This window comes from Plectropomus leopardus, chromosome 22 (assembly GCF_008729295.1).
Source record: "Plectropomus leopardus isolate mb chromosome 22, YSFRI_Pleo_2.0, whole genome shotgun sequence".
Classification (NCBI taxonomy): domain Eukaryota; kingdom Metazoa; phylum Chordata; class Actinopteri; order Perciformes; family Serranidae; genus Plectropomus; species Plectropomus leopardus.
In genome coordinates this window covers 15,149,471-15,175,799 of record NC_056484.1, presented here as the reverse complement: position 1 = coordinate 15,175,799, position 26,329 = coordinate 15,149,471, and the positions used below count along the sequence as shown (strand labels likewise).

At 40.1% G+C, this 26,329-nt stretch overlaps 1 protein-coding gene across 1 annotated transcript in view; it reads right to left on the bottom strand.

The window, feature by feature from the left end:
* celsr1a (cadherin EGF LAG seven-pass G-type receptor 1a) overlaps positions 1 to 26,329 on the bottom strand; it is a 108,030-nt gene that overhangs the window by 51,139 nt on the left and 30,562 nt on the right. The window contains 5 exon segments of the mRNA XM_042511006.1: positions 3,969 to 4,057; positions 6,849 to 6,964; positions 8,881 to 9,103; positions 12,525 to 12,813; positions 12,925 to 13,280. Coding sequence (XP_042366940.1) covers positions 3,969 to 4,057; positions 6,849 to 6,964; positions 8,881 to 9,103; positions 12,525 to 12,813; positions 12,925 to 13,280 — 1,073 coding nt within the window.

The following is a 26,329-nucleotide window of genomic DNA, read 5'->3' as shown; positions in this document are numbered from 1 at the left end:
GGATGAACAACCCTGGATAAGGTTGCAGAAGCTATTTGTAAATCTACAGTATTACTTGGTTTGTGTTAAGTCCTTTCTAGTGAGTAGAAATGTTTCAAAAACAACCATAAAAAGAAAGTCACAAGCATCACAAGGCAGAATTTTTTTTTAAATTTCATCTTGTGTTATTTTTGTGAAATGCATTTTAAAATCTTACTGGTGGTCAGCTGTGTCGACCACGTTCCATTTCTCTTTGTTAACTCTTTGGTCTAAACTGGTTGTAATTTGGCAAAGCTAACATTAGTTTTGTCATTTAGCTAACATTAGTTAGTTCAGTTACCTACAGGATGCAGCATTTAAACCTGGCAAATATTTACTAAGTGTAAATATCTACTAACAAAAAATCTTTATGTAAGAACTAGTTTCTGTTGTGCAACCTGTTTTAATTTACCGATGCATACTTGTCCAATCAGTAATATATATATATGGGCTGGTGTTAGTGGCACAATGTTTTGCTGTTTGAGGTGTATTGTGTCATTTTTGAAAAATATAATTGAAATTGTTCTAGTTTTCATCTTTATTAAAAAGCATTTTTATCGAATTACCAACCTCTTTTACTCTCGTGGTCGTGACTTCTATTAATGTTAGATTAGTTGTATCACTGAACACAGTTACTGCTAGCTATGCAATTTACACCCCGCAGTTACTGGGTGTAAATATTAAAGGGACAGTTCACCACCAAAACAAAAATACATATTTTTTCCTTTTACCTGTAGTGCTTTTTATCAATCTGGATTAATGGAGCTATCTGAACAGAGACATTACTGTTGATTTTTTCAAATATAAATATATTTTTTGGCACTTTGAGCTCCACAAGCCGAGTGCCATATAGTTCCATTATATTCAAGACATGTCTACGGCCCATATTCCCAACACTTGGATACTCAAAAAAATCTATATTAATAAATAGCATCACAGGTAAGAGAAAAAAACATGTGTATTTGATCATGGGGTGAACTGTCCCGTTTAGTATTTAATCCCAATGAACTTGTTTATGAACACAACTAGGATGTGTTTGAACTTAAACAAAATATCAACCACTAGTAGCTACTTGACCAAAAACTTGCCGTGTACGATGTCTTTTCAAAAGAGAGCATATGAACAGAGAGGTGTCATGTGTTTGCATGACATGAATCTGGAATCCATCACTGTTTGAGAATAGGGCTCTGATCTTCTTTCTAGTCTCTATCTGTGCTATGCAAGAAATGCTACCTACACACGAATGTGTGTGTGTGAGTGCTCCTGAATGAACGGCAGTCACATGTGTGCCTTCATTCATGTCCATACATTCACATGTCAACACATCTGATCTATTGTGAGAACATTACTGCTTTCTGCCATATACATTTCCACTAAGCCCTTCAGCAACTGATGTGGGATTAAATTACCATCAGTCAGTCCGACTTCTGATCATTCAACGCATGAAGAAAAGCTGACCCTGTGTCAGCGCTAGACTCGGCCTCGGGCTAATTTAACGGAATGTGTCACCAGCTTTGCAAATCACTGGTCTGTATTAAGACTGACATTGATGGAACGCGCATATCCCCCTGCTTTACACGCTAATAACACAAGGATACACTCATAATACTGGTGTTATACAAGTGTGTGCTTACTACTTGTACCTGCATGTCACACCAGCAAAGAGGAAGCCTATGGGATCAGTAAAGCTAAATAAATCAGAAGAGTAAACTGCACAGAACAGAAGCGAAGTAGGAAATCTGTTTGGATGTGGACATTAAGCTATCGTTTCTATGGAGAAATCCCTACAAACACCTGACAACCCAACAGACAAACAAAACAAAGATGTCTTCCGTGCCAACAGACTGCACTCGCTCTGCAAATAATACCTGTGGTAGTGAGAGGCCTTGCAGCAATGTTAACAAAGCACTACAAGGTTTAGGCTATTGTCTCTAGCATCATAAAGGCGGTGCTGTTGAACAGGCAGACATACTGCTTAAATTCACCTCAAACAATAGGTACACATGTGACCCTGCAGCTAGCACATTGCAGCATGGAAGCCTGATTCATCACCTTTAATGAAAACGTCCCTGTCAAGGCTACAGAGTACGCTATGGGCTCTTTAGCTGGTCACAAGAAAGAGGCGAACAACCTGTGAAATGTGAGAAGTGTGCATTGTAGGTTAGCGTTAGGCCAAGAAGCAGGGTACAAGTTGCAAAACACAGGTGCTGCTGAAATACGATGCTGCAAGTCTTGGGTCAGGCCAGTGATGCTACAGCTTTCAGCATCGGATACATGAAGAAAGAGATGGAGGGAAAAAAATGTGAATGAAAAGAGGATCGATGTCTTTTGTTAGAAAATAGCATAGCACATGCATACCAGTTTGTATGTTAGCTTTGACAGGTTATGAAATAAAGCTAGAAAAAAGGCAAGAAAATGTATGCAAGCCTTGACTTGACTGGACTACTACATTACATTATTATCAATCGAAGGACTCAGTTTTTGCTGCAGAAATAGAAGACATCGTGGGAATCTATTGGATTTAAATATAATTTGGATTTAAACAGATAAAAACTGTGGACAAACGTCTGATTTGGGGACATTGGGTATGAATCTGATCAACGTACACAATAACTATCATTTAACATACTGTGTCTCTTGTGTATATGTAGGACCTCTTTTTTTATTTATGTTTATTTATTTTGATTTTTGTTACTGCTTTTAGAGGCCAGTCTTTTAATGTTATGATTTGTACACTTGCTTATGTGAAACATTTGGTTGAAATAGGAAATAAAATTAAAAAATTATGATGAGTAAGAGACCATGTGAAGGTTTCCAGTCCACTTTTCCTGCTTTTTTTTCCCCACAAAATTCTTAACCTGTTTGGCAAAGTGAATGACTACTTGTTATTGATATCTCACCTTAGCTTGACCTTTGACCTCCTTCCTAACCTGCTCAGAATTGTATTCACACATGATCAGAACTTTTCCTCTTTTCTGAACTTAAAATAGACCTTTTTCCTTCCTTAATTAGTTAGTTTTTTTCAATGAATTTATTCTTAAATGCCAGCAGACAAATCTCTGAAAAAACAACACAAACACACAAAGAAACAACTCAATCTATAGGATCTATAGCACAAGTGTTATCTTATTTCCTGTTCGCTTCAATGTTTTAAGAACAATGCCCACAGGCTCTGGAAGTTTGTTGGAAATTAACACCAGCAATTGACTGCAATGTAAGCCCTTCTAATATAATATTACAACTGAAGTGGATACATGAGCTAGTTTGTGAAATAATCGCTGTCTCTCTGAGATTGGACTTCATTAAGAGGCAAAAAGACCAGCGTGGGAACGTTGAGAAAAACAACTTTTGACACTGTGGATGAAACAAATGGGGCTGTCTTACAGTAAAAAAGACATCTGGCGATTAAGATTCAGTTGAGATTGTACAATTATAAGAGAAGAAAAATACAAGCATACTTAGTAGTAAGCTATCTTGTGGGAAATACAGTTGATGAACTTTTGACCCTTGAAGCCAAAGCCAGGCCCCTGCACTTCTTTCAAAAAAGCCTCTCTATAATTCAGTGACAAAGGCTAAAGCAAAGGGGTGAGCCGGTGTCAGAGTTAACATCATTAGTCAAACCTGCACCCTTAAGATAATCTCCAAAATCAGCAGTCAAGGTCAACTGCCTTTGTAGCCTCAAAGAAAGCAAGATTTCATACTTCACTCCCACAACACAACTTCACAACTTATCAGTTGTCAACACCGGCTCATTATGATTTCCATGAGCTGCCCCTTTTAGGGGGATAAAATTCAATATTTAAATAGATTTTTCTATGTTACAACCCTCCAAAGGAAAGAAAAATTGGGTCAACATCCATGTTTTACCCTCATGTCACTCTTTCAAGTGCTGAAAAGAACATTTCCAGTGAAGGAGGAGCAGTGGTCGGCTGGGTGAAAAAGTTCCTTACCTTGTTGTAGTAATGGAGCTGGACCGAGTGCCACTGGCCGTCACTGACTCCGCCTGAGATGTAGGGAGACACTGTGGTCTTTGTCTCACCTGGGTGAAATAGATTTAATAGTTAAGAACAATTGCTGTTTATATTTGCTGCATAGTTTCAGTTTAAGATCTTGACATTAATCATTTAAAGCAAGAGCATGTGACTTTTTCAATGAGTGGATGAGGAACACAAGCAGGAAACAACAAACATGTTTCCATTTAATTTGGGATACAACCATCGCCATGTTTAGCTGATCTCGAAAAACAGATATCTGCATTTAGATGCAGAATCTGTGTAAGCAATGGGAGAATGTTTTGGTATTGGAAGTGTTCTGGTTTCTGTTTGGGCTCGAAGTAGCTTTGATGATCAGGTCTGAGCGGTCTTTGGTTGCATGTAAGTAAACAATCCATGTTGAGAGCAAAAGAGGCAGAATGCACTGACCGAAATGCGATCTTGAAAACCATCAGCTATCTTTTAAAGGTAAGGTAGCTTCATGTGCAGATATATGTTTATAGATATTAATAATTGTCTGGACTAAGCCCCAAGGAAGACCGCCAGTCTTTGAAGCCAATTTGTGTGTTTGTTTGTTGAAATTACAACTTCAGGTTGTATGGTTAAAGTAAACTCCGTATCCAGTTCTCTGTATACATCTATAGTCTGGACAGGACTCTAGTGTCTAATTGAACTGTAAACAATGTGCGGTGCACAGAAGAGGACGTTTTGGCCCATATATCCGCTGGCTACACTGAATCTTCCGAAATACTGGTCGTTGCCCCCTAACTGATAGCTGATAAGCTGTAAAACTGGGAGAAGTAGAGAAAAGTCATAAAGTCAGCAAACAGACTTAATATCCATTGAACATTAGCTAATGTTTGCTGACATTTTCTCCTGCTCATAGCACACCAACTAAGGCAGCAGCAACTAAACCAGCGAGTGTACTGTATTTAGCAAGGGTGCATGCTATACTTATAAAGTCAACTTTTCATGTATGGAGCTGTGTTTTTAATGTTGTTTTCAGAAGTTAAATTGTCGCACTTTTAATGCACTGAATGAAAAGACGAATTCTCACAGACATTTCTACTTCATTCAACATATTCCAGGTTTTTGATAATTTAGCCTTAGAGGAAGACTGTGTGGCCTTACTTGACATACACACACACGCTTCCACACACACCATAATCATTAATCAACTGGGAAAGCCAGTATAGTCTGTAGTATCAATGGTTCTCAGTGAGAAGATTGTGCAGTACAATGCCTCCAGATTTACTGAGGGTTTGCTCTGTTTGTCAAAGGCAGGAGCAGCCTGGGCAGGAATCTACTGCTCTGGAAATCAGTAAACAGTACAGCAACACCGACAAGTTGTGTGTGTGTGTGTATGTGTGTGTGTATCAGTGAGAGGGTTAATAAGTGATGGCTTGGTTTTCTGTCTGTGCATGTGAGAAACAGAAAGAGAGCAAAGCATGTGTAGGTGATTGCATGTCCTACTTTGTTCATGTGTTTACTGTACTACATAAAAATAGAAAAACACTTCAAGAGAACTACTGCAAAGAAATCAAAGACGTTTCGCCTACCCTTCTCATTAGCCATGAGTCATGATTCTGAGTATTTAATTTGATGAGTCATGCATTCAACATTTAGTCATATTTCAAATTTGGAGTGGGGCACAAGAGCTTGGCTCGGCTCCTAAACAGGCTTCACCCAACATAATCATATTGAACTGGATTCCTCCCTGTATGGTACCATGGGAAAGTAGACTGACTTTGAAAACAACAGTCACCAGCCCAAAGAGTATGCGTTTGATCTGCAATCCAACAGTTAACAGTTTGAACAATGGTTCTGGGTGTGTGAGTTTGATTCAGTGGCGGAAAATAACAACGTGCATTTACTAGTACTGTACTGTGCTTAAGTACAGTTCTGAGGTACTTCGACTTTACTTGAGAATTTCCATTTTCTGCTACTTTATACGTTACATCTACATCTACTTTATCCATTACAATTCAGAATTCAACATTGTGCTTTTAACTCTATGACATTTAGGAGGGGTAAGGGGGTAATTAATGAGCCAGCAGTGATTCAAACAATGCTTGATTATAAAATAAATAAATAAATAGCCACAGGAGGATTCCTCAGACCAACCTATAGGAGTCCAGTCTAACTATTTTTAAATCAATTATGTTTATTTATTCGCTGGCCCCTGGCCTTCTGTCATTTTGCAGAAGTGGCAGGTGGAGTATCCCTGGTATAGAGTTATTATATGTACCCCTTTACTATCTGCAACATTGAGGTGATGTGCATATGAATGCATCAACAATCATAATCTAATACTCTAATATACACTACTATGAAACTGGTCATTCTGCTGGAGGAGTACTTTTACTTTTAGCACTTAAAGTATATTTTGATGCAAATATGTTTGTACTTTTACTTTGGTAAAATTCTGAATGCATGACTCTAGTAGACTCTATCTACTAGTATCTCCTGGAGAGGTTTTGATACTTTTACTTCAGTCAAAGGTCTCAGTACTTCATCCACCACTGGTTTGATTGCACATGAACTTCATGTGTGTAAGCGTACATGGGCTTTTGCATATTTATGTGTATACACAAAAACACACACAAACACACACACCAAAAAAAAGCGCATCTTGATAAGATTCATTTAGCCGCTCTTTGTGAAAGTCACTTAAGATAAAGTGCACTTACACCTTTGGTAATCTACTTAAAGTGTAGCTGATAATAACAACAAAAGCTTTAAGCGGTCACCACACACACCCACACGCACACACACACACAAACACACACACACACACACACACACACACACACACACACACACATTATGGTGCCTAACCTCCAGAGAAGGTGAGCTGAATCTGCTCGTCAATGATCTCCAGAGCGATGAAGTCATGTTTTTCATTGAATCTGCCGTTGTAAAGAAGCAGAGCATTTCTCTCTCTCGTAGCAAACCTGCAGAGACAGACGGGATTTAAGATTCTTTTTTAAACCAAAAATGGAGATCAAGTATGTGGTAGCTACAAAACAGTGTTGCATTTTGCTCATTAAAGGATTTGTTTATCCAATATAAAAGTACAAAATGAAAAAACAAAACAATGGATATTTAGATTTGTCCCACACAAAGAGTTGAGTGGATTCCAACTGTTTTCCCCTGCTCTCGCTCATGTTTCCTGTCACATTTCTAAGCACCTATCCAACTCAAACAGACCGGGACTGAACGGGTGACGGCCTTGCAGATAGCTTTACGATGAAAGGAGTGAGGAGCTCTTGAGGAAAAGTCACTTGGAAAGGAAAGGCAGGAAGTGTAAAACCTGGTGGGCTGCAGAAAGGAAACAGTTCATCTGCCTTAGATGATGCATGAACGGGCCCACGTGTGAGTGAGGGAGAAAGACCCGGTAAATACCTACTCATGAGTGTGTTCCACAAGGGTGCAAAGTTCACATGTGTAGCTGTTTGTGTGTGTGTGAGGAGTGTAAGGTGAGGGCAGAGGAGTCAGCCGGCAGATGCCTATGAGGCCGGCAGGACAGGAAGTCAGGATGGCTGTAGCCAAACACTGATAAGAGAAACTCATCACACAGCCTTTCCTGTTTTCACCGCACTGCAAACCTTTCTCACCGCCACCCCGTCAACAAACTTGTATTAAAAAACTCATTTTACCTTTTACGAAATGTGATAAAAAATTCTCTACATAATATTTGCTGTGTGGCAAACTTGCTGAGCAAGAGTTGTTTTCCTCCAGCAGATTCACAGCACACCTCTTAACGCTGCACGTTCAGATGGAGTGTGTGTCTTCTGTATGGGGAGGAGGGAACCGGGACACAATGGAAAAGTGTGTACATGTCTCGGCACGCCCCGGTTGACACACTTTGGCTCATTGAATACAACTGTATTTATTTGTGCAGCTCCACACACTGCCGAAATTACCGTTCACTACACACACTGCTACAAGTATAACAGACATGTACTGCTGCTACGCTGTGAAGAGTAGTGGAATGTAACTAAGTACATTTACTTAAGTGCTGATTCAAAGTACTTTTACTTTACTTGGGTATTTCTATTATATGTAACTTTATGTAATTCTACTCCATTACATCTCAGAGGCAAATATTGTACTTTTTACTCTTTTACTTTTAACGTTTGTCTTCCTGTCCAGTGAAAGCCATGTACTTACTTTTACTTAAATAAGGTTTTAAATGTAGGATTTTACTTACTAGTGGAGTATTTTTGCAGTATGCTATAAGTCCTTTTTCCTAAGTAAAGGGTCTGAATACTTTTTAAAGGTTATCCAGATAGTTTGACAGACAATCCAATAATACTTAACATCTTTAGAAAACCTTTTAGAATACATTTTAAAAGGAAATGTATAGCCTGAATTTGGCGGCACATGACACATATTTTGTATAAATAGTACACTCTATTTAAGAGAATTTTTAAGAGTGATACTCTGCATTTAAAGAGTTTGGAAAGTGTTTTCTTTTTCGTTAGCCTTTCGAAAAGACTTAGCAACAGTTAGCTACAGCCTGAAATACTGACAGTCAATGTCCAGACATGAAAAGACTGCTTTTATCTACTTCAGGCTGAAATTGAGGACAAATTGTTTCAAAATTACTTTCTGGAGTGGTAAATCTGCCACTGCTATCACTGTAAATATGTGCCGTACAAGAACTGAATTCTTGAGGGGCAGCAATAGTAACTAAGGTGGAGGAGGCTTAGCAATGGTCGGTAACCTTTTTATTGATTTGAATGTCATCCACACAGATATATATGAGAGAAATGGATGGGTGGCACTGTGTTAATTGGTAAACAAAAGACAGCAAAAGAAGGAATTAAGAAAAGAAAGAAGAGAGGAAGGAAGGAAGAGTACTCACGTGAAGGAGACGGTGAAGTGGAACCTTTGCCGCAGGCCTCTGAAGGTGATGAAGGACTGTCCAGGGAAGCTGCGGGTGGTCATCTCACAGTAGGGTTTCTCGAACTCCCCTGGTGGACACTGGCACATGAAACCGCCCGCAAGGCGGTTGACACACTTGCCGCCATTCTTACACACCCCAGGTACACAGCGACCTGATGATGCATTCAGCTCACAGTGCTCGCCTGCGAGAAGAGAGGGAAATCCATTTAACATAAGCTCCCAGCTGCGTTGCATTGGTCATTTCTGTTTTTACTGGGTTTGACATCTTCACTTTCGCTTTGGTTTGAACAGGTGATGTCTTCACGCTCTGTCTGTTACACAGCACTGTGTTGTGTTGAGATATGAAGTGTGCAATGTGAATGATTAATCACCCGTTATCACATCATCTCATCAATTTATGATCATTTTATCTTTTCAGCGAAGCATGTTGTCCACCGTTGACTGAAATACAGACGCATCACCTGCTTGGAATCCAGCTGTTTTAACAAGATGTCTTTGATCACAAGCCTAGCGCACTTAAACGACGATGTTAACATTATCTTGATCAGGCCTCTTTTAAAATGCCAATTTAAGAAAAGCCTATCTCCATTTAAGTATTAACAATAATGACAAAGCTCAGTTTATAGGCCTTTTCTGGGAAGCTTATAGCCACAGTGTGATTTGGCCATATTTGGAGAAAAAAGAGAGGATGGGAAATAAAGAGAAGTAAGGAGCATGAAAAGGGAGTGACAAGGCTAAAAAGAAAGAAAAAAAGAACTTAACTTTGACAGGCTACTGAAAACAGTGACGGGGTAAAACAAAGAACACACAGGTCATGTTGTAGGTGCCGAATAACACATATATTTATAAAAATAAATAAATAAAAACATTTTTTTACATTTGAAGTTTAAGTCCTTCTTAGGGTTACTCTAGCTTGGGCTTTATAAAGTTACAGGAAACATTAATTCTTATATGAGCACACGACATTCCTACTATTCATTCAGATTGCGTGTTTGATTGCGTGATTGCGAGTTTCCAAAAAGATGCATCCGATGACTGACTGCCAAACCAACCAGACAAAACAAGTAGACTTCAGACTGTCTCTATGAGGTCTTGTGTACCCTGTTTATTATATAATCTAATTCAGCTAATAACTGTAGTGGGAAATTCCTCCTAAATGACCATGTGGCTCGAGCTCCGTTTCCTGGCTCGGCTGATGTAAATTCCTCCACTAATACACCTGGAATATTATTTGTGATGGGTGCCTCTGTGTCCCATGCAGTGTTGTGTGTCAACCTGCTGTCCAGACAAGATCTCTCCACCCAGGACACACACAGACCCCCAACACCACAGCCTGGAACCAGCTAATGGCCCTTCTCTCTGCAGCATAATCCTTTTTTTCCGAGGAGGAATTATAAGGATCTATTTCCCTGTAATGTAAGAAACCCAAGGAGGACAGATCGGGCCCCCTTGTCATCAGCCCCATAATGGCCCCTGATGGGCCCTGACTATCTGGAGTTGAACTGTGACCTTCAAAGAGGGGACACGGGAGATGTAGGTAAGAAAAATATGATGGATGAGTGGAGAGGATGGACATGGGGAGCAGGAGGCGAGAGAGGGCGAGTGAGTGACAAAGAGAGGTATAATCAGGTAATTACATCAGATAAGATAGAGGAGGAGAGGAGAGGCAGAGTGTTGGGAGAGACAGAAGAGAGGAGGGATGACGGCTGTCAGAGGCCCTTCAGGCTCTATTAGGGAGAGACAGAGACGCAGAGACAGTCAGGTATCAGATGTACAATGGGGGAAGTATGGGAGGAAGATCACTGACATCGGGAAATATTTCGGAAAGTGATTTCAATGGGAATGATGAAAGCTTCTGCGGCTCATCCACCATGTGAATGCTTTGCAGAGTGAGTTTAAGTGCCAGCTTCCAGGCAGCGTTTAGAGTCATTTTTCCGTTTTTTTAATAAATCAGTGTAAATGCCTGCTTTTATCTTAAAGGTCCTCCGAGGAGTTTTGATGTAAACACACAGTTATGGTCATGTTTTTGCCACATCTTATTGTATGTGCCCTCACCCTCACCCTTAACCCTTTAAAACCTGGATTGACATTAGTTTTTTTTGTGCTGTGTTCAGGCACCTTTTACAAGCTGTTTTTTTTTCTTGTTTGTTTGTACTTTTTTTGCTTGTTTTAGCCTATTTTTAATTTTCTTATGACTTTTTACTAATTTATAGGCTGCATTTTGTTAAGTTGCCAATTGCCCTTTCTCTGTCCTTTTCAGTTAATACAAATTTGCTCATTCAAACCCATGGCCCTGTGTTGAATGTCATCCCCCTTTCTCTCCCTTGTCTAACACAGCTTTCCTTTCAAAAAAGGCAAAAATGACCACGAAGAAAAAAAGAAAAAAAAATTTGCAGTGCATTTTTTTCGAAACTTGTATTGTTTAATCAATGCTTGCTGGTTAACAGGCCCTTTTCTTTCCTTCTACCTCTGATCTGTTGAGTCTTGAATCTATCTTCATCTTGGCTTACTCATTTATGAAGATTATCTGAGAATTTGTTTACTTGCCAGTACTTTTTTACTCATCCCAGAAACCTGTTTCCTGATATCTTTTTCCTCTAGAAAAAGGGAGGTAAACAGCAGACACAGGTACAATTACTTTTAAGCAACACAGGAACAATATAGATTGCAGGGCGCCAAATTTTAATGAGTTCTACTAGAAATGGAGATTTAGCCTTCACACGGTGCTCATATTTCACAATATTGAGACTATTCTTAGTTTTAGAACAAAACTGTTATTGAAGCTAATGTTGTTTTGGGGAATGGGATGTGGTTTGACCAGTACAGTCAGAATTCTGCACATGTCTACAGCAATAAATCTGCTGTACGTATGTAGGTGTGCTTGTGTGTGTGTGTGTGTGTGTGTGTGTGTGTGTGTGTGTGTGTACAGATGACTATACCTACAGTATGACAAAGCATGTATTTGCTTCCTGCACTGGGGTCGACCTCAAACTACAACAATAGGTGCTGAGAGCTTTTACAACCTGTTTGTGCGGTTTGGCAATTTTGTACCAAATCCTTTTTAGGAAAGAATATGAGCCCTTCTAGATACTTCTAAAAGAGTCTGTGGTGGCTTAAATACACAGTCTATTATCACATAAGTGTCATTTGTATTATGCTCTGTATAGTTTAGTTAAGATATTTTTTTCAATAATCAAAAACACTGTAAAAATAATACAAATAAATAGCAGTAATTGATTCTTTTACTTTGATAGTCTTTATCCATCTCTCTAATGAGAAACAAGCAACAAAAACAAAGACAAAAAGTTACCTGTGTCAAAAGATCCTAAAAGTTTACACCAACCTCAAATGTAGATTTGAAGGAATACTGTTAAAAAATATATTAGTCTTTAGTTGCAGAACAAATCTTGCCAGTGGTCGCGCAGCATAGGGCTACTAGCAGGATCTATGTGCTATAAACTGCAAAAACTGTCCATCATAACTAGTCAGTCATTCTGCAAATTGGGTCTGAGTAGAAAGATTGAAGACTAAGATCACCTATTTTGACTTGTTTTTAAAAGAAAAATAGTTCATTTTCCATTTTTTCCCATGTAGACAACTCACCCGTGAAGTCTTCCAGGCACTCGCAGGTGTACCCTCCCTCTCTGCTGCGGCATTTCCCGTTGTTCATGCAGGGTCCTGAGTAGCAGAGGTCGATCTCAGTCTCGCAGTAATCTCCAGTGAAACCGAGTGGACAGCGGCAGCGCAGTCCGTTGATTGGATGAATGGGCCGAAACAGAACCATGTCAGAGGCGATGAAGGGAGGGGAGCTGTCGAACTTCAACACCGATACACACTTCATGTAGTTCTCGCAGGGCTCACGCAGGCAGATGTTATCATCAAATGGCAACACCTAAACAGAAGAAGAAATCTCAGCCTTAAAGTGCGAGAGCAGTTTTTGCAAAAATCACTTATTTGCACTTGTGTGAATGTGTATACGTGCTTATGTGTCCCCATGTGTTACCTCCTGAGAGGAAATCTGCCTGAGCAGAGTCCTGTTGAGATAGATCTTCTCCTGCAGCTCCTCAGAAGGGAAAAAGCTTCCTTTACCCGGGGTGCCACCAGGTTGCAGAGCCGAAAATGTCACATTGAGGATGGAGCCTTGCACGTCAGTGTCGTTTTGAATGTTGAACACAAATACTGCTTCCCGTTTGGTGGAGAGCACAGCTGCCACGCCCTCCAGGAAGAAGTTGAGCAGTGGAGAGAGGAAGCGCTCCTGGGACATGTTTTCCAAGCGCACAGTGATGCTGTTGGTCAACATTTCATCAGTGATGATGGTGACACGCAGCGTGCAGCGGGACACAACACTGTGGATACCATCTGGAAGGCAGAGAGAGCAGATATTTTACTGTTTACATATTTACTGAAAGCTCCAAATGGCAGAAATGAGTAACAAAGCAACAAGTTGACAGTAAACAGATTTTACGTTTGCAAGTTCAATATCAAGGTGTCATTTAAACTGACAGCAGCAAACTGTAGTCTGATAGATAAATACAATAGTGCAGAGACAGGCAAAATGCTTCATATGATAGAGACAGGAGGCCAAGTGTGTCCTTTAACATGAGGCCAGGTTTCAGCAAGGTGAGTGCTTTCTGTGATACAGTACATGTCAACAAAACAGAAAAGCAAATACCAAATAACACTTGACAGCCAACAGTGTTTCCGAAGGTTGCACACAAAAGTCAAATAATTATGAAATGTCCGTTACAAAGTTTATCTAAAAGAAAACAAACCATGAATCACACAAAATCAGCCAATTGTATTAGTGTGTGTATATATATGCATATGTATATAGATAGTACAACAATCACATTTGTTTTGACACAAATTTGTCACATTTGTGGAGATTTATTTTTAATAATTAGTGTGCAAAAATAAAAAAAGTGCCAGTGGAGGATCACCCTCAACCACAGAAAGAGGACCTATGCCCCTAATGTCCTAAAACCCGAGAAAAGTCCTTAAATCCAAGAAACATCCTAAAATCCTAGAAACATCAAAACATCTGAAAAACATCCTAAAATCCCACATACATCCTATAATCCAAGAGACATATATGGGGCTGTGGCAAATGGCCCTCTCATTTAGTAAAAGTGGCCCCAAGCAAACCAAGCTGAGAAACATGCACTTACTCTAGAATTTAGTAGGGTCTCGGACATTTTCTGTGTACAACTTCAAACCAGTACTATTTGGACTCAGTCCTATCTCTTCTGTCCTATCTACACTGCAGCTTAACAGCTTGACTTGCGTACTTTGTAACACTTTTGCTGCTAGATTGAATTAAGTATTTGAGAGTCGGAGTAGATTCTGGCTGATTCAAGCCCCGGCTGGGAGTAATTGGATCAGTCTAGGATTTCTGTCCCCTGGGGAGAGCTGGGTCTGGTCTCATACCTACTTCTGGCACAACTGTAAGCTCTGGTGCCTATGGAGGGAAACAGACGGCTATAGGCTGCAGAGGGCACGGACTGGGTGAAATACAGTTGACAACAGGTGGTGAGGCCAGATGAAATTCGTAGGGGGGATAATACTGTTGATGCGGGGCAGGGAGATGGGTCGGATTGCGCAGCTTTGCCGCACCATACTGAGCTCATGAGTGTGTCATGTGTGTGTGTTTCCAAATGTGTATGTGGGTTTAGGGGTGAAAGAGTCATGGTGAGGTTCGGTCACAGGTGCCCTGTCACTCTCAGACATAGATGAGGTCATTTCTCAGGACCCTAAACTCTCCTCATATACACACACACACACACACACAGAGTCAATCAGAGCAGGGTGTGGACAGGCTGGCTCATCAGGCTAGTCTCAAGCTAACTGCTAACCAGACTGGAGGTCAACTCCAACTGCACTAGGACGAATAACTCACAATGGGAAGCAACATGAGGGTCAATTCGTTCAGTGCAGTCGTGCAACTGCTGGTTGGCGTCTGTAGTGGACATAAATCACAGTGCATGGGTGGCAACAGAGCGACAAAAAAGCACACACACAAATGCAGACACACATTAACAAGTCACTCCGCAGGACAGTGACATTAAGCAGCAGCTGTTGTGAATCGGGCTGCTGTAATGTGCTGGAATGGAGGCGCTCATTCAACACAGTGCTGAGTATCTGTCTGCTACTGTGTGTTTATTTCTCTCCACACCTGTCTCTCTCTGTAGGTCGGGGAAAACACTGTGATCCCACTTGCTGCCAGCGATCCATCAGCTGACAGTTTACACACAATCGAACACACATATCTTGCACGGCAGAGAAATGCACACTGACATGATGCTGTGTATGCAATCATAATTCGGGGAATAAAATTCTACTTAAGCAGCTCGTGCTGTTCTGTTAAAGCTCCAGTGTGTAAGATTTAAGGAGATTTAGTGGCAGCTATCGCCGAGGATTGTGGATCATAACCAGCTGAAACTTGTCCTGCTTAGAACTACATCAGTGTGCATTGATCTGGAGGTTTTTACCATGAGTCAAATCATCCTCCAAAACAAATCAACAAGTAAGTTTCACATTACAAATCAGTGTTTCAATTATAATGTTTTGCAAGTCAGAGATGGCCACTAGCCTAGTACCTGTTAATGTGTGTTCACCTTTTCTTTCTGACATCTTAAGATATGTGTCTTAAGTGTTCAGGAGGTTTTTACCCAGAGCCAAATTATCCACAGAGGTTTCCTCATCTTCAAAACAAACAGACACAGTGATTTAAGCTGGTAAAAACATTAATTAAAGCAGTTTATTATTAAAAATGTGTGTCTTCAAATGCTGTTTGGCTCTTAGCACAGGGTCTCCTAACTACAGTTTTGCTTGTCTGTTCTGGGCTACTGTCATGGCTATGCAACATTGCAACCTCTGTAGATGAAGATCTGCCCCCTATGTAGACATGAATGACTCATTCTAGATAATGAAAACAAAGCTGTTGTTAGTTACAGGTAATTATACACTAAAGAACCCATACTTAATATATATATTTATCCCATATCTGCTATTATGTCTCCTTAATTCTTACACACTGGACCTTTAAGTCTCTTGCTTTGTCTTACCTTAAGACATAAACACTCAATGCCAAGTCCAAAAACACAACAGTTCAAAAGTCAAATCAAATATGTCTGAAACCAAGTAGGTCCTGACAAAATCTGTTACCACACACTCACCCTTTCATTCACATTTATACATTCTTGTTTCACACCGAAGTGCAAAAACTACACACTGACAGTAATAATCAGCGTAAGGCTTTTACAAAATGATTGACACGGGCCTTCATCACCTATTCTACACATAAGCCCAGCTATTTCGTGACTAAGTAAACTGTAGCAGATTAGCACTCCGATACAGTCAGCGCTCAGAGAATTAATAGCTTCTCAGAGCAGAGTGGATTTGCACTGTAGGGACAGAGTGACTGACAGAAGAAGGTGGAGGGGAAAACTCCAGTGTGAAAAATCAAGGAAAGCAATGACACCACAGAGCACACTGCAGGAGTGTAACCAATGACGACCATGAGAACGACCACGGAGAAGATGACAGGATCACGAAGAGATGTAAATTTATGGGGCAGAAAAAACATAGGTCTAATAAATTCGATTGAGATTGCAATGGCTAAGCACCAAATAAAATCACATCAGAAGTGTGACATGTCAACTTTTAAAATACAGCCAGACGAAGGCAATATCTTTTCCCTTTCTTAAAAAACACCTTTTTACCAAGAAATAATATTTTAGACTTTTCCAAGATAGTTGTTTGTTTCCTTTCTCTTTTCCCAACCCACACTATTTATAGAGCTCACCAGCTGCTAGTATAGGATCACACACACATGCAGAGGATGGGCTGAACCCTGGAAAGGGTGTGTCGTGCACAAAAAAAAATTCTATGTGTGTAATATGCCATCACACACACACACACACACATATAGGTACCCACCAACAGACGTGCACAAACAGACACACAGGTTTAACAGGATTTAATACTACTGAGAGTTTTTTAATAGATGACCCTCCATATGAAAACAAGCATCAAAGCTGCTGTGTAATCTCAACACTTTTGAAGTTTCACGGGTGAATTGTTATTTAACTGCACACACACCGTTATCTCTTTTAGCTGGCATCTTTACAAGTGTTCAAACACTCATTGGACAGTAAAGATCAGCAGTGTGTTTACAGCACATTATTGTTTGGTAGTGCACCTTTATAGCCTTACAGCTGTGATAAATATGCCTCTGATGATTATGATGTGCCAGACATAAATTTGAATCAGTTCATTCGGTAGTTTGTATTTAGTGAATTGTAGATGTATCAAAAGAGCCCTGCAATGTAGGTGGGGAGGGCTGCAGAGGCGATAAGAGCTGTTAATGACCTGTGAAGCAAGCCGCATAAAGAACACACTTGTGTTTGTGTATGAGGACAAATGTCCACACACTCGTGCACACACACAGAAAGCTAGTAAATTTGTCTATCAACAGTAAGTGTGATCCCCTGCCCACATAGATTTGACCACCACACACACACACACACACACACACACACACACACACACACACACACACGCACAAACACACACTTACAGGAACCACAGACAGAGGTCTCTGTGGTTTGTGCTCGTCGTAACCACCCTAAATTGTTGACACACATTCCCTCCAGCTGTCACTGTGAGGGACAACCACACACAGCCCTTGGTGACAAACACACACACACACACACATACACACACAGTACAGTTTATGCCGTATAATAAAGGAAGGTGTGGACCCCAGTCATATGACCTAGTGCCCTTGGTGGTGCATGACTTTACCACCAAGGGCTGGTTACTTGAAAATACTTGATACCTGTCCCCTGAATCAGTGAATGTTAAGTAGTACTTTAAAAAAAAAAAAATCTTTAATATGTAAAAACATCATTTTAAAGGTTGAACAGCCATATGGGAAATATCTTACAAACTTGTGAAGAAAAAGTTATGGACATTTTTCCAATATGACATGAGATAAATACACCAAGACAGCACAGAAATACACAAACTATATTTCGTGTGGTACTGGTTAATTATACTATATGGAATTGTAATGTCACTTCTTTTTTATGAGGGTGCTCAGTCGCACTTCTTCGAACAGACTTGCTTTAACATTTGAATACAAAATCATGATTTTTTAAAATGTATTATCATGTTACTTATTTGTTAAAATGGCATTATATGAGGTGAAAAGAGCACAATGACTTTTGGACTCAAGACTCAAAGTTTAGGACTTGGGACTTGAGACTTACTTGTGACTAACAAAACAATGAACTCTGAAAGGAAGTTTAAGGATTTCTAAAACTTCTTTTGATATATCAGTTTATTTTCAGAATAATAGCCTTATTTTGGAAGACACTAGGAGGAGCTAACATTTTAAATAATGACACTATTAGCAAACATGTCATCTTAAAAAATAATACTGACGATGCAATTATCCATATCTCTGAACACACAGTGGTCACAATTTATATTTGAGACTGGGCATTTCTTTTTGTTGTATTTGTTAACGGCTTGCAGACACATGTGATAAAGACAACTCTGGTGGCCACCCCCCACCCAACTCCACTGTGTGAAATCAACAGCAGTGTTTAGTCAGTTAGCGAGAGGGACGGTCAGTAAAACAACAGAAAACAAACAACACATTTGTAGCTGCGACAGGTTTCAGTGAGGTGACAAAGCCCACCACAGAGACGTCACCCCTTTTACACACAACTCCTAAAATCCCTCTGAAAAGTATAATCCAGGCTATGCATTCTTCATTTCACTCATCTAGATTTTAATTCTTTTGTTTTGTTTTATCTGTCCACATTCAGAAAACAACCAACATGGAACTATTCCTTCCATTCCTTTATATCCGTCCTGCTGACATTTATCAAGCTCATGGGAGGGTTGCTGTTATAAAAGCAGGAAGCCTACACAACAGGGCGTTGTAAAAAAAAAAAAAGTTTGCCATTTTTTCACCCTGCAACACTTTTTAACTGCACAGTTAAAGTTTTACAGCAGAGCAGCCAATGAGGTAAATCTCAGATAGCAGCAGAAAACTTTATCCCCTTCTCTCTTTCTTGGAGTAAAAGGTTTCAAATATTTGAATCAATACAAAGCGTGTAACCTGAGTGGCCTCCAGCCAATCAGTGAGCAGAAACTCAACTGTCAGCTCCGCCTTTATTGGACACCCCCAGCCTATCAGGAGGAGCAAACAAACATGGAGCTTGACTGTAGAGGTGATCAAACACACTCACTCTTCTAACAGTACAATCTGGCAACATTTCTCCTGCTCCTTTCTCCTCCAATAAAACATCCCAGGGAAAGGAAACGCTCCCCAAAACAATAACTTTTCTCTGAGCTGAGTTCAATAAAAAAACATTTTTTTCTCAAGCTTGTCCTCTCATCCATCTAATCTCTCTTTGTGTGCCCATACGCCATTAAAACATTTCACTTTTCCTCAAAGGAAGCTTTGCCCTCAATAGTAATTCCAACTGTTCTGTTCAGAGGCCAACAAGATGTCAAGTCTCATCTCCCCTTCTCTCTCTTTTTTTTCTCTCTCATGGCAACCAGCGCCAACATTGGATCACATATCAGCAGCCAGCAGACACGCTGATAGACATCCTGTATGCTGGAAGCAGAGGGGAAATCACCCTGCAAAAATCACACTCAAGTTCAGTTAATCAAAGCATCATCAATCAAAAGATGGAAAGCCAGCTCGGCAGAAAATAAGAGATAAGAGAGAGTTTTTGTCATTATCCCTGTTAAAAGAAATCAAGATCGATGGCAAAGAAAAACACTTGCGGCAGCCTAAAGTGGAGCCCTGGCTGCTGTCTGCTGTGGCAGGTGTCGCTGTCAAACTTACTTAAATGAAGTCACGCTGGTTATACTTGTGTCATGACGCAAGGAAGCATCATAATAATTTAGTTCTGCTTTCCTCTATGAAGATGCAGCTGGAGCACACAGGGCAGGTGGTACTCAGTGGCAATGCGCCCTAAACTAACTAGAAGTGTAATCAACGCTCAAATGATGAAAAGACAACGATAAATCTGGCATTACAGCTTTATTTAAGTTATATATATATATATACATATATATATATAACATTTTGGGAAATATGTTTGTTCTCTTTCTTGCTCAGAGTTAGATAAGAGGACTGATGCCACTCTTGTGTCTGTCTGTTAAAGGACCTGTATACAATATTCAGTGCAGAGGTTGTCTCCATATGGCTCTCAACAATGAGATGGCTAAACTGGCTGCTAGCAGCTTCTAACTGGCACTAAGCCTTTGTAGCAACGACATCATTATCAGCAGTTAATGCCGTAGTGATGCAGTGCAGAACAGAGAAGCTCAGATTATAGCACAAAGAGATATTCTTTCATTCATTCATTCTGAGGGGACCATTACTCCACTGAATCATAGTGTTTGTTTAACTTTTTACTTAACATAAGTAGAAAACCTAAACATCAAGTACATAAAATGAAACAGCGCTGAGGAAATGTTGCCTCAGTCAGTTAGCTTTTAGCCACCTAAAGTATTTACATCAGATTAAGTGTATATTATATTTAGAATATTTTCACCAATTTACCTCACTTTCAGAGCCTGACCGGGATCTGAAGCCGTTATCTCAAGTCCACCAGACTCCTATAACAGAACACTCACCACTGAAGCTCAATCACTGACATAATAATGACAGATATCAATCTTTAATTCAACTCTTGGAAAAATAAACCCTAAAGCTAAAGCTAATCAGCATATTTCACAAATTGTTAAACCTTTCCTTTAAATAACTGCACTTCTTAGTGAAAGCAAAATTTAGATCTGACAAAGAATTTAGAGGAAAACTGAGCAGGAGAGGTGAAAAAATCTGTGAGATTTAATAACATTCAGGACAACACTGTTTCACATATCCCCATCATAAAGTGTGTGTTTTAATTATTTAGCTTGTTTAGCTTTAACCATGGCACAGTGGTGATTAGAAATACAAACAAAGGCTAACCAAGTGTAGATGATTAACCACAGGAATGCCAGAGGCAGCAGGTTCATGGATACAGACTACAGACACAAAGAGATTTATGGGTTGTCAGAAATAAATCTGTAGGACCAGACTCCTGCCGTGAAAACATTTTTCACATCAAAGGGGTACAACTCCACCAAGACATCATGATTTCTGCCAGAATAACAAAGCCTTAAAAACTTTAAGTTGCTGCCCTTTAAGTGCAATCACAGCCACAAACACCTTGCTGTCACCTCAATCGCAGCTTTCCATAAGAACTGACAGACACGTGATCCTACTCTACAACCTATGCCAGCTTACACTCAACACTGGAGAGCTGTATCTGCTGGCACTCATCTGCTGATGCATGTGTTGTACACTCGCTCATATCTGGAAGCACTCAGCGAAAGACCCTCTCATCTCCTTCCACGAGCCGTTGGCTGTATATTTCCTCAGGTATGCGCGTCTATCTGTCTGATTAAAGTGTTGAGGACAGAGGGGGCTAAGCTTTGAACACTCGCGCAGACACATGGAGATAAACTTGACGGACATGAAGGCGCTGGGCAGTCAGATAGCGGGGAAATCTTGGAAAAGGGAGGGAAAATATGGGCCAAGACAGCGAGAGGAAAGGAGAGTACGGGAATGATATACTGTATGTTATTTAATATGCAATACAAGTCAGATGGGGGAATGAAAACAGCAATAAAGAACTGGGGTAATGCAGGAGAGGCTGAGTGCGCATGTGTGCGACCATATATCAAGCCTACACACACACACATAAACACACACATAAACACACAGCTGTTGCAGTCTAATTTCCAGGCAACACCTGCGGCTCTCCAGGGGACCAAAGACCTCCCCTCCTTTCTCCCTTGTCATCCTCCACTCACTGTAGTGACCACACTAGTAGGATAAGCTCTCTCTATCATTCTTTCCTCTATCCTTCATAGAGGAAAAAGTGCGCAGCAGGCACACAAAAGACTCCTTTCACCCCAGGAGTGAGTAGGGAAAGAGTGTAGAGAGTGTGGGTGAGCTCCTGGTGTTAGGTGTGGGTGGGTGTGTGTGTGTGCGTGCCGCAGTTGTCAGAAGGATAATATCCCGGAGAACAGGTGGGATTACACGCAAACACACCGACTGAACCAGGATCAGTGATTGAACCGATCAAACAGTCCTGAGAACAGGTGAGAAGGCAGCTCATTGATCAAAACGGGAATCAGTGACGGAATGCTTTGGGTCACACAAACTCCAAAACACAGATGCAGTAGATGTTTTTCAGCCAGGACACATACCAAAAAAACTTTTCACTCACGCTAATGAACATCTTACTTCAAAAAAAAACAGCAGTCCTTAAGTTTTAAGAGTTTCCTGTCAATCACTTTTTGGGAAAGCAAAGCAGTTCTTTTGTGGCCCCACAAGCATTTTCCTTTAAACAGAAGTTAATTCAAGTCAACCACTTTCTTGGCCTTTGTTTTCACTATTTGTACAGATCAATCTTCTCTAAAATTAGTTACTTTTTGAAATGAATTGATGATAAGGAATAAACCATCAAAATGCTGTAACCTGTTTCATTTTATAATGTTCTTAGTTTTTCATAAAGTTTGGGAGTTTTGGCACAAGTAGCTATAGCTTGTAAACTGCTTGTGCTTTCAGGTGCAAGCCTCAGTCTTTTCCCATGTGATATCATCCAGAACAAAATCTTTTAGCAAACACAGAGTATAAAAGATTTAGACTATTTTGGTCATATTAACAGTGTTATCATTGAAGAAACCCAACCTATCAAGTGCACCATATTTGAAGAACCTAAGTTGACACAAGCCATCGGAATATATAGCACACAAGTATAACCGCTTCCTCAACTGTAACCTACCCATCTCAGAGTTTCCCGTCAATTCATGTATATGTGGTGGCCCACCACGATGAATTATGTGACGCCACATTTTGATTTGATATTTTTGGAGCTGGACCATCTATGGTCCTTAATGTACATATCTTGTCCTTAAAGATAATTGATGATTTCTCACAACATACTTTGGTATTAATTTTTAAGCACCATGTAAAGTGAATATACATATTTGTTCCCAGATAATCATTGCTTTAATAACATAGTTTACACATTTTTATAACAGCTGATTACAGTATCATGAAAATGGTAAGTTACATTGACTAAATCTTGGCAAAATGTGTCTTTAACCAAATACAATTTCAGCAAACAACTAAACTAAAACTAAATTCTAAATTCTTTTAAAAAGGAACACTGCCAGTGACAGCTGTATTGCTTTAAACTGAGGTATATCTGTGCCATCAGACAATACATGGTTGAAACACATCTGGTGTAACCAAGAAGTTAGAAACCATGCCCACTCTGTGATAATGTGAAACCTTTGGCTTGGCACACGAGGGAGTTCAGAAGCCTGCGCCGCTGTATCAACTTCTCCTCCACCTTCACCTTTAAGCAGAATGGACTTTCACAAGCTCTCCACAAGTGCCCTTAGTGGCTGTACTTAAGCGGAGCACTCGGGGGCATCGAGAGCCAGGCCAAGAACCGACCCGGCTAGAATATCTATGTCCCCATTTAGGATCCCTGGGAGAGAGCGGCAGAAAGAATAGAAGCACTGTTCCTGCACAGACAATACTAAACGAGCCCGGATGAGGAGGCCAGACAATGCAAAACGAGCCCAAATGAACGCCCGGCTTGCTTAAGTGCCTGGGGGTCGACTGGTATTAGTACTCTTGTTAGCTCATCACTTGTTTGCCAAAGAAGGTAATTAATCACAGAGATCCTAGAGAGAGCTTGAAGTGCAGATGCGGACAGGAGATTGAAAGCAGAGATGGAGGGAGGAAAGGAATCAGACTTGTTGTTGTGACAAGGTTTCTGATGATAGAATCAGCAGCTGGTAGCGAACATCACATTCTGTTGTTAACAAGTTTGATAGGGTGCCCTCGGGACTGACAGATGTAAAAATGGGAAGAGAGATGGGAACATTGTGGGTAAACTGGATTAAGCCATCCAACCTGTGTAAATCAATGAGAAATAAATTCTTTGTCCACTAAATCAGGCCGGTGTCATGCGATGCTTACCTCGCTTGGCTCACACAAACTCAATTATAACATTTTAGAGAGTAACACCAGTTAGTGCAGAGAGAAATCTCTGGCCTGACAGTGCACAATCAAGCACCATTAGCTCTCTAAAAGTGCAGGCACTATCAAATCACTCTTGCTGCAGCTCTGCTTTCATAATAGATTTTAAAACACTATTAAATCCACTTAGCTGCCTCACTCGGTCTTTCAGCTGTGTCAGCTCCGTCCTGAGCTGACTAATCAAGTTAAAGCCCTTCACTCCTTCCTATTAAAGGTTCAAAGGTCACAGCTTCCAGGTGTCGTCTGGCTCTGTTTTCACCGGATGATGTAGTAGCAAAAAAGAGACAGAAAACATCTTCCCTTAAGGCAAAAATGTGGGCCAAGTTTTACCCCACACAGTCTGAAGGTAAATTAACAAGACAGGAAAACGATCCAGACTCTTCTCCTCTGTTTGTCTGACAGCTGAAGGACACTTTAATTGAAGACATCTATTGCAAAATGTAATTTAACCGTCACTTTTAATTAATCCTTCAGTATCTCTCAAGAATCTGGTGGTAAAAGTGTCATTCTGCTTTCTTCAAAAAGTCTTCAACAGATATCACAATTTGTTTTGAGTGCTATCTGTAATTTAATAACACTAAAGGTGGATGTCATATTTTGTATCTCTTAAATTGAAAAGAAAGACAGTTAAAGAGGAGGAAGGGATGAACTCCAGTACAAGTCCAAACGTCTCACGTCCTGTAGGTAGCCATTAGACCCTGACATCATGTAAAAGCTAGAATGAGCATCATTATGACCTGTTTGAGCAGGGAGATGAAAAGAAGCAAACTATGGGTGCTTTTACATCAGAGATGTTTGGTTTAAAAGAGATGTGGGGCTCTAGACCATTTTTTAGCTTTATTTATTGGTTTTTGTGATAATCTGCATGATTATAAAATATATTTAAAGAAGCTTAACTAATACTGTGTTACGTTGCGTCTAGGGCTGACACCATATTTTCATCACACAATTACTGTGGCCAAAATAGTTCAATCAAGAATATTGTGTTATCTAGAAATTTATCAACAAAAAAAAGAATGGAAAAACGGTATCAGTCAAATTCATTTTTAGCTTTGTTTAATGTGTGTTTTGTTTGATTTTCTTTTTTTCTGGCAAACGAATAACACTTGACATATGAATGCAGGGAGATGAAGAAATCATACTCTAATTTGAGTTGGACACCTTTCGTAACCTGCAACCTGTTTATAGAAACTTGACATCAGTTTAACAATACAAATTTCTACCTCGGTGGACATTAAAGATATATTCTGTTTGATTCCTGACATTTTTATATCTTAACCAAAAAGTTTGCTATCAACAGTTGCCATTTTTACCTTATCCACTGCAGCAAAACCATTGCAAGTATTGCAAGATATTTTGAGAAAAGGCTAAATTTATCCGAAGAGAATGCAAAACATATTCTGAGTGACTGTAAAAATGTATTGAACGAGAACACAAAATAAATCCTGTAGTGATGCTTGGAGTGCTCCCTAAACTTCTAATAAATTCTTGTGCTGATTAAGGCAACTTTAAAGGAGCAATCTTAGGTACTTTACTTGTATGCAGATATGACAAAAAAAGGTTAAAAGGATTGTTAAATAATTAATTTATTTTTGCAGTTTCTTGTTAAAAAGTGAGTGAAACATAATTGTTGCACCAGCTAATATTAAAACAAGAGGCCTCTTTTTCATCCTACTTCTACCAGGTTTGTCATGTATCACCATGTTGAGTCCTTTCAGCTAATCAGTATTCGCTATGTAGTATTAGTATTAGCTCTTTTCATAGTCCTTAATTCAAGAGGTCACAGGGAGGCATAGAGTCAAACAGGCCATTCTCTGTTTAGTAGGAGAAAATCACTCAACTATAACCAGGAATGTGCACGTGCGCGCGCACGCACGCGCGCACACACACACACACACACACACACACAAACACACACTCTAGAGTCAGCTTAGTCAGCAGTTGGTCATGCTTTGTTACTCTGCACACACAATATAGTCAGACTCAAACATTTCCACCTGCCCACACTAACAAACACACGCGTATGACCAAATGTAAAAACGCTATAGTCATACACTCACATCATTCACATATGCACACACTGCTCCTCCCTCCTGCATTGAGTCACTTTCTCGAGCATTGATCCCATGTGATAAGCTAACGTAGGACAAATAGTTGGTTTAGTGGGGGGGCATGCTGATCAAAAGCCTGCTCACAGGTCGGCCTGCACTGCTCTCTTAAGAGCTACCCAGCCATGAATGGCCTAATAGGACCCACGTATCCATTACAC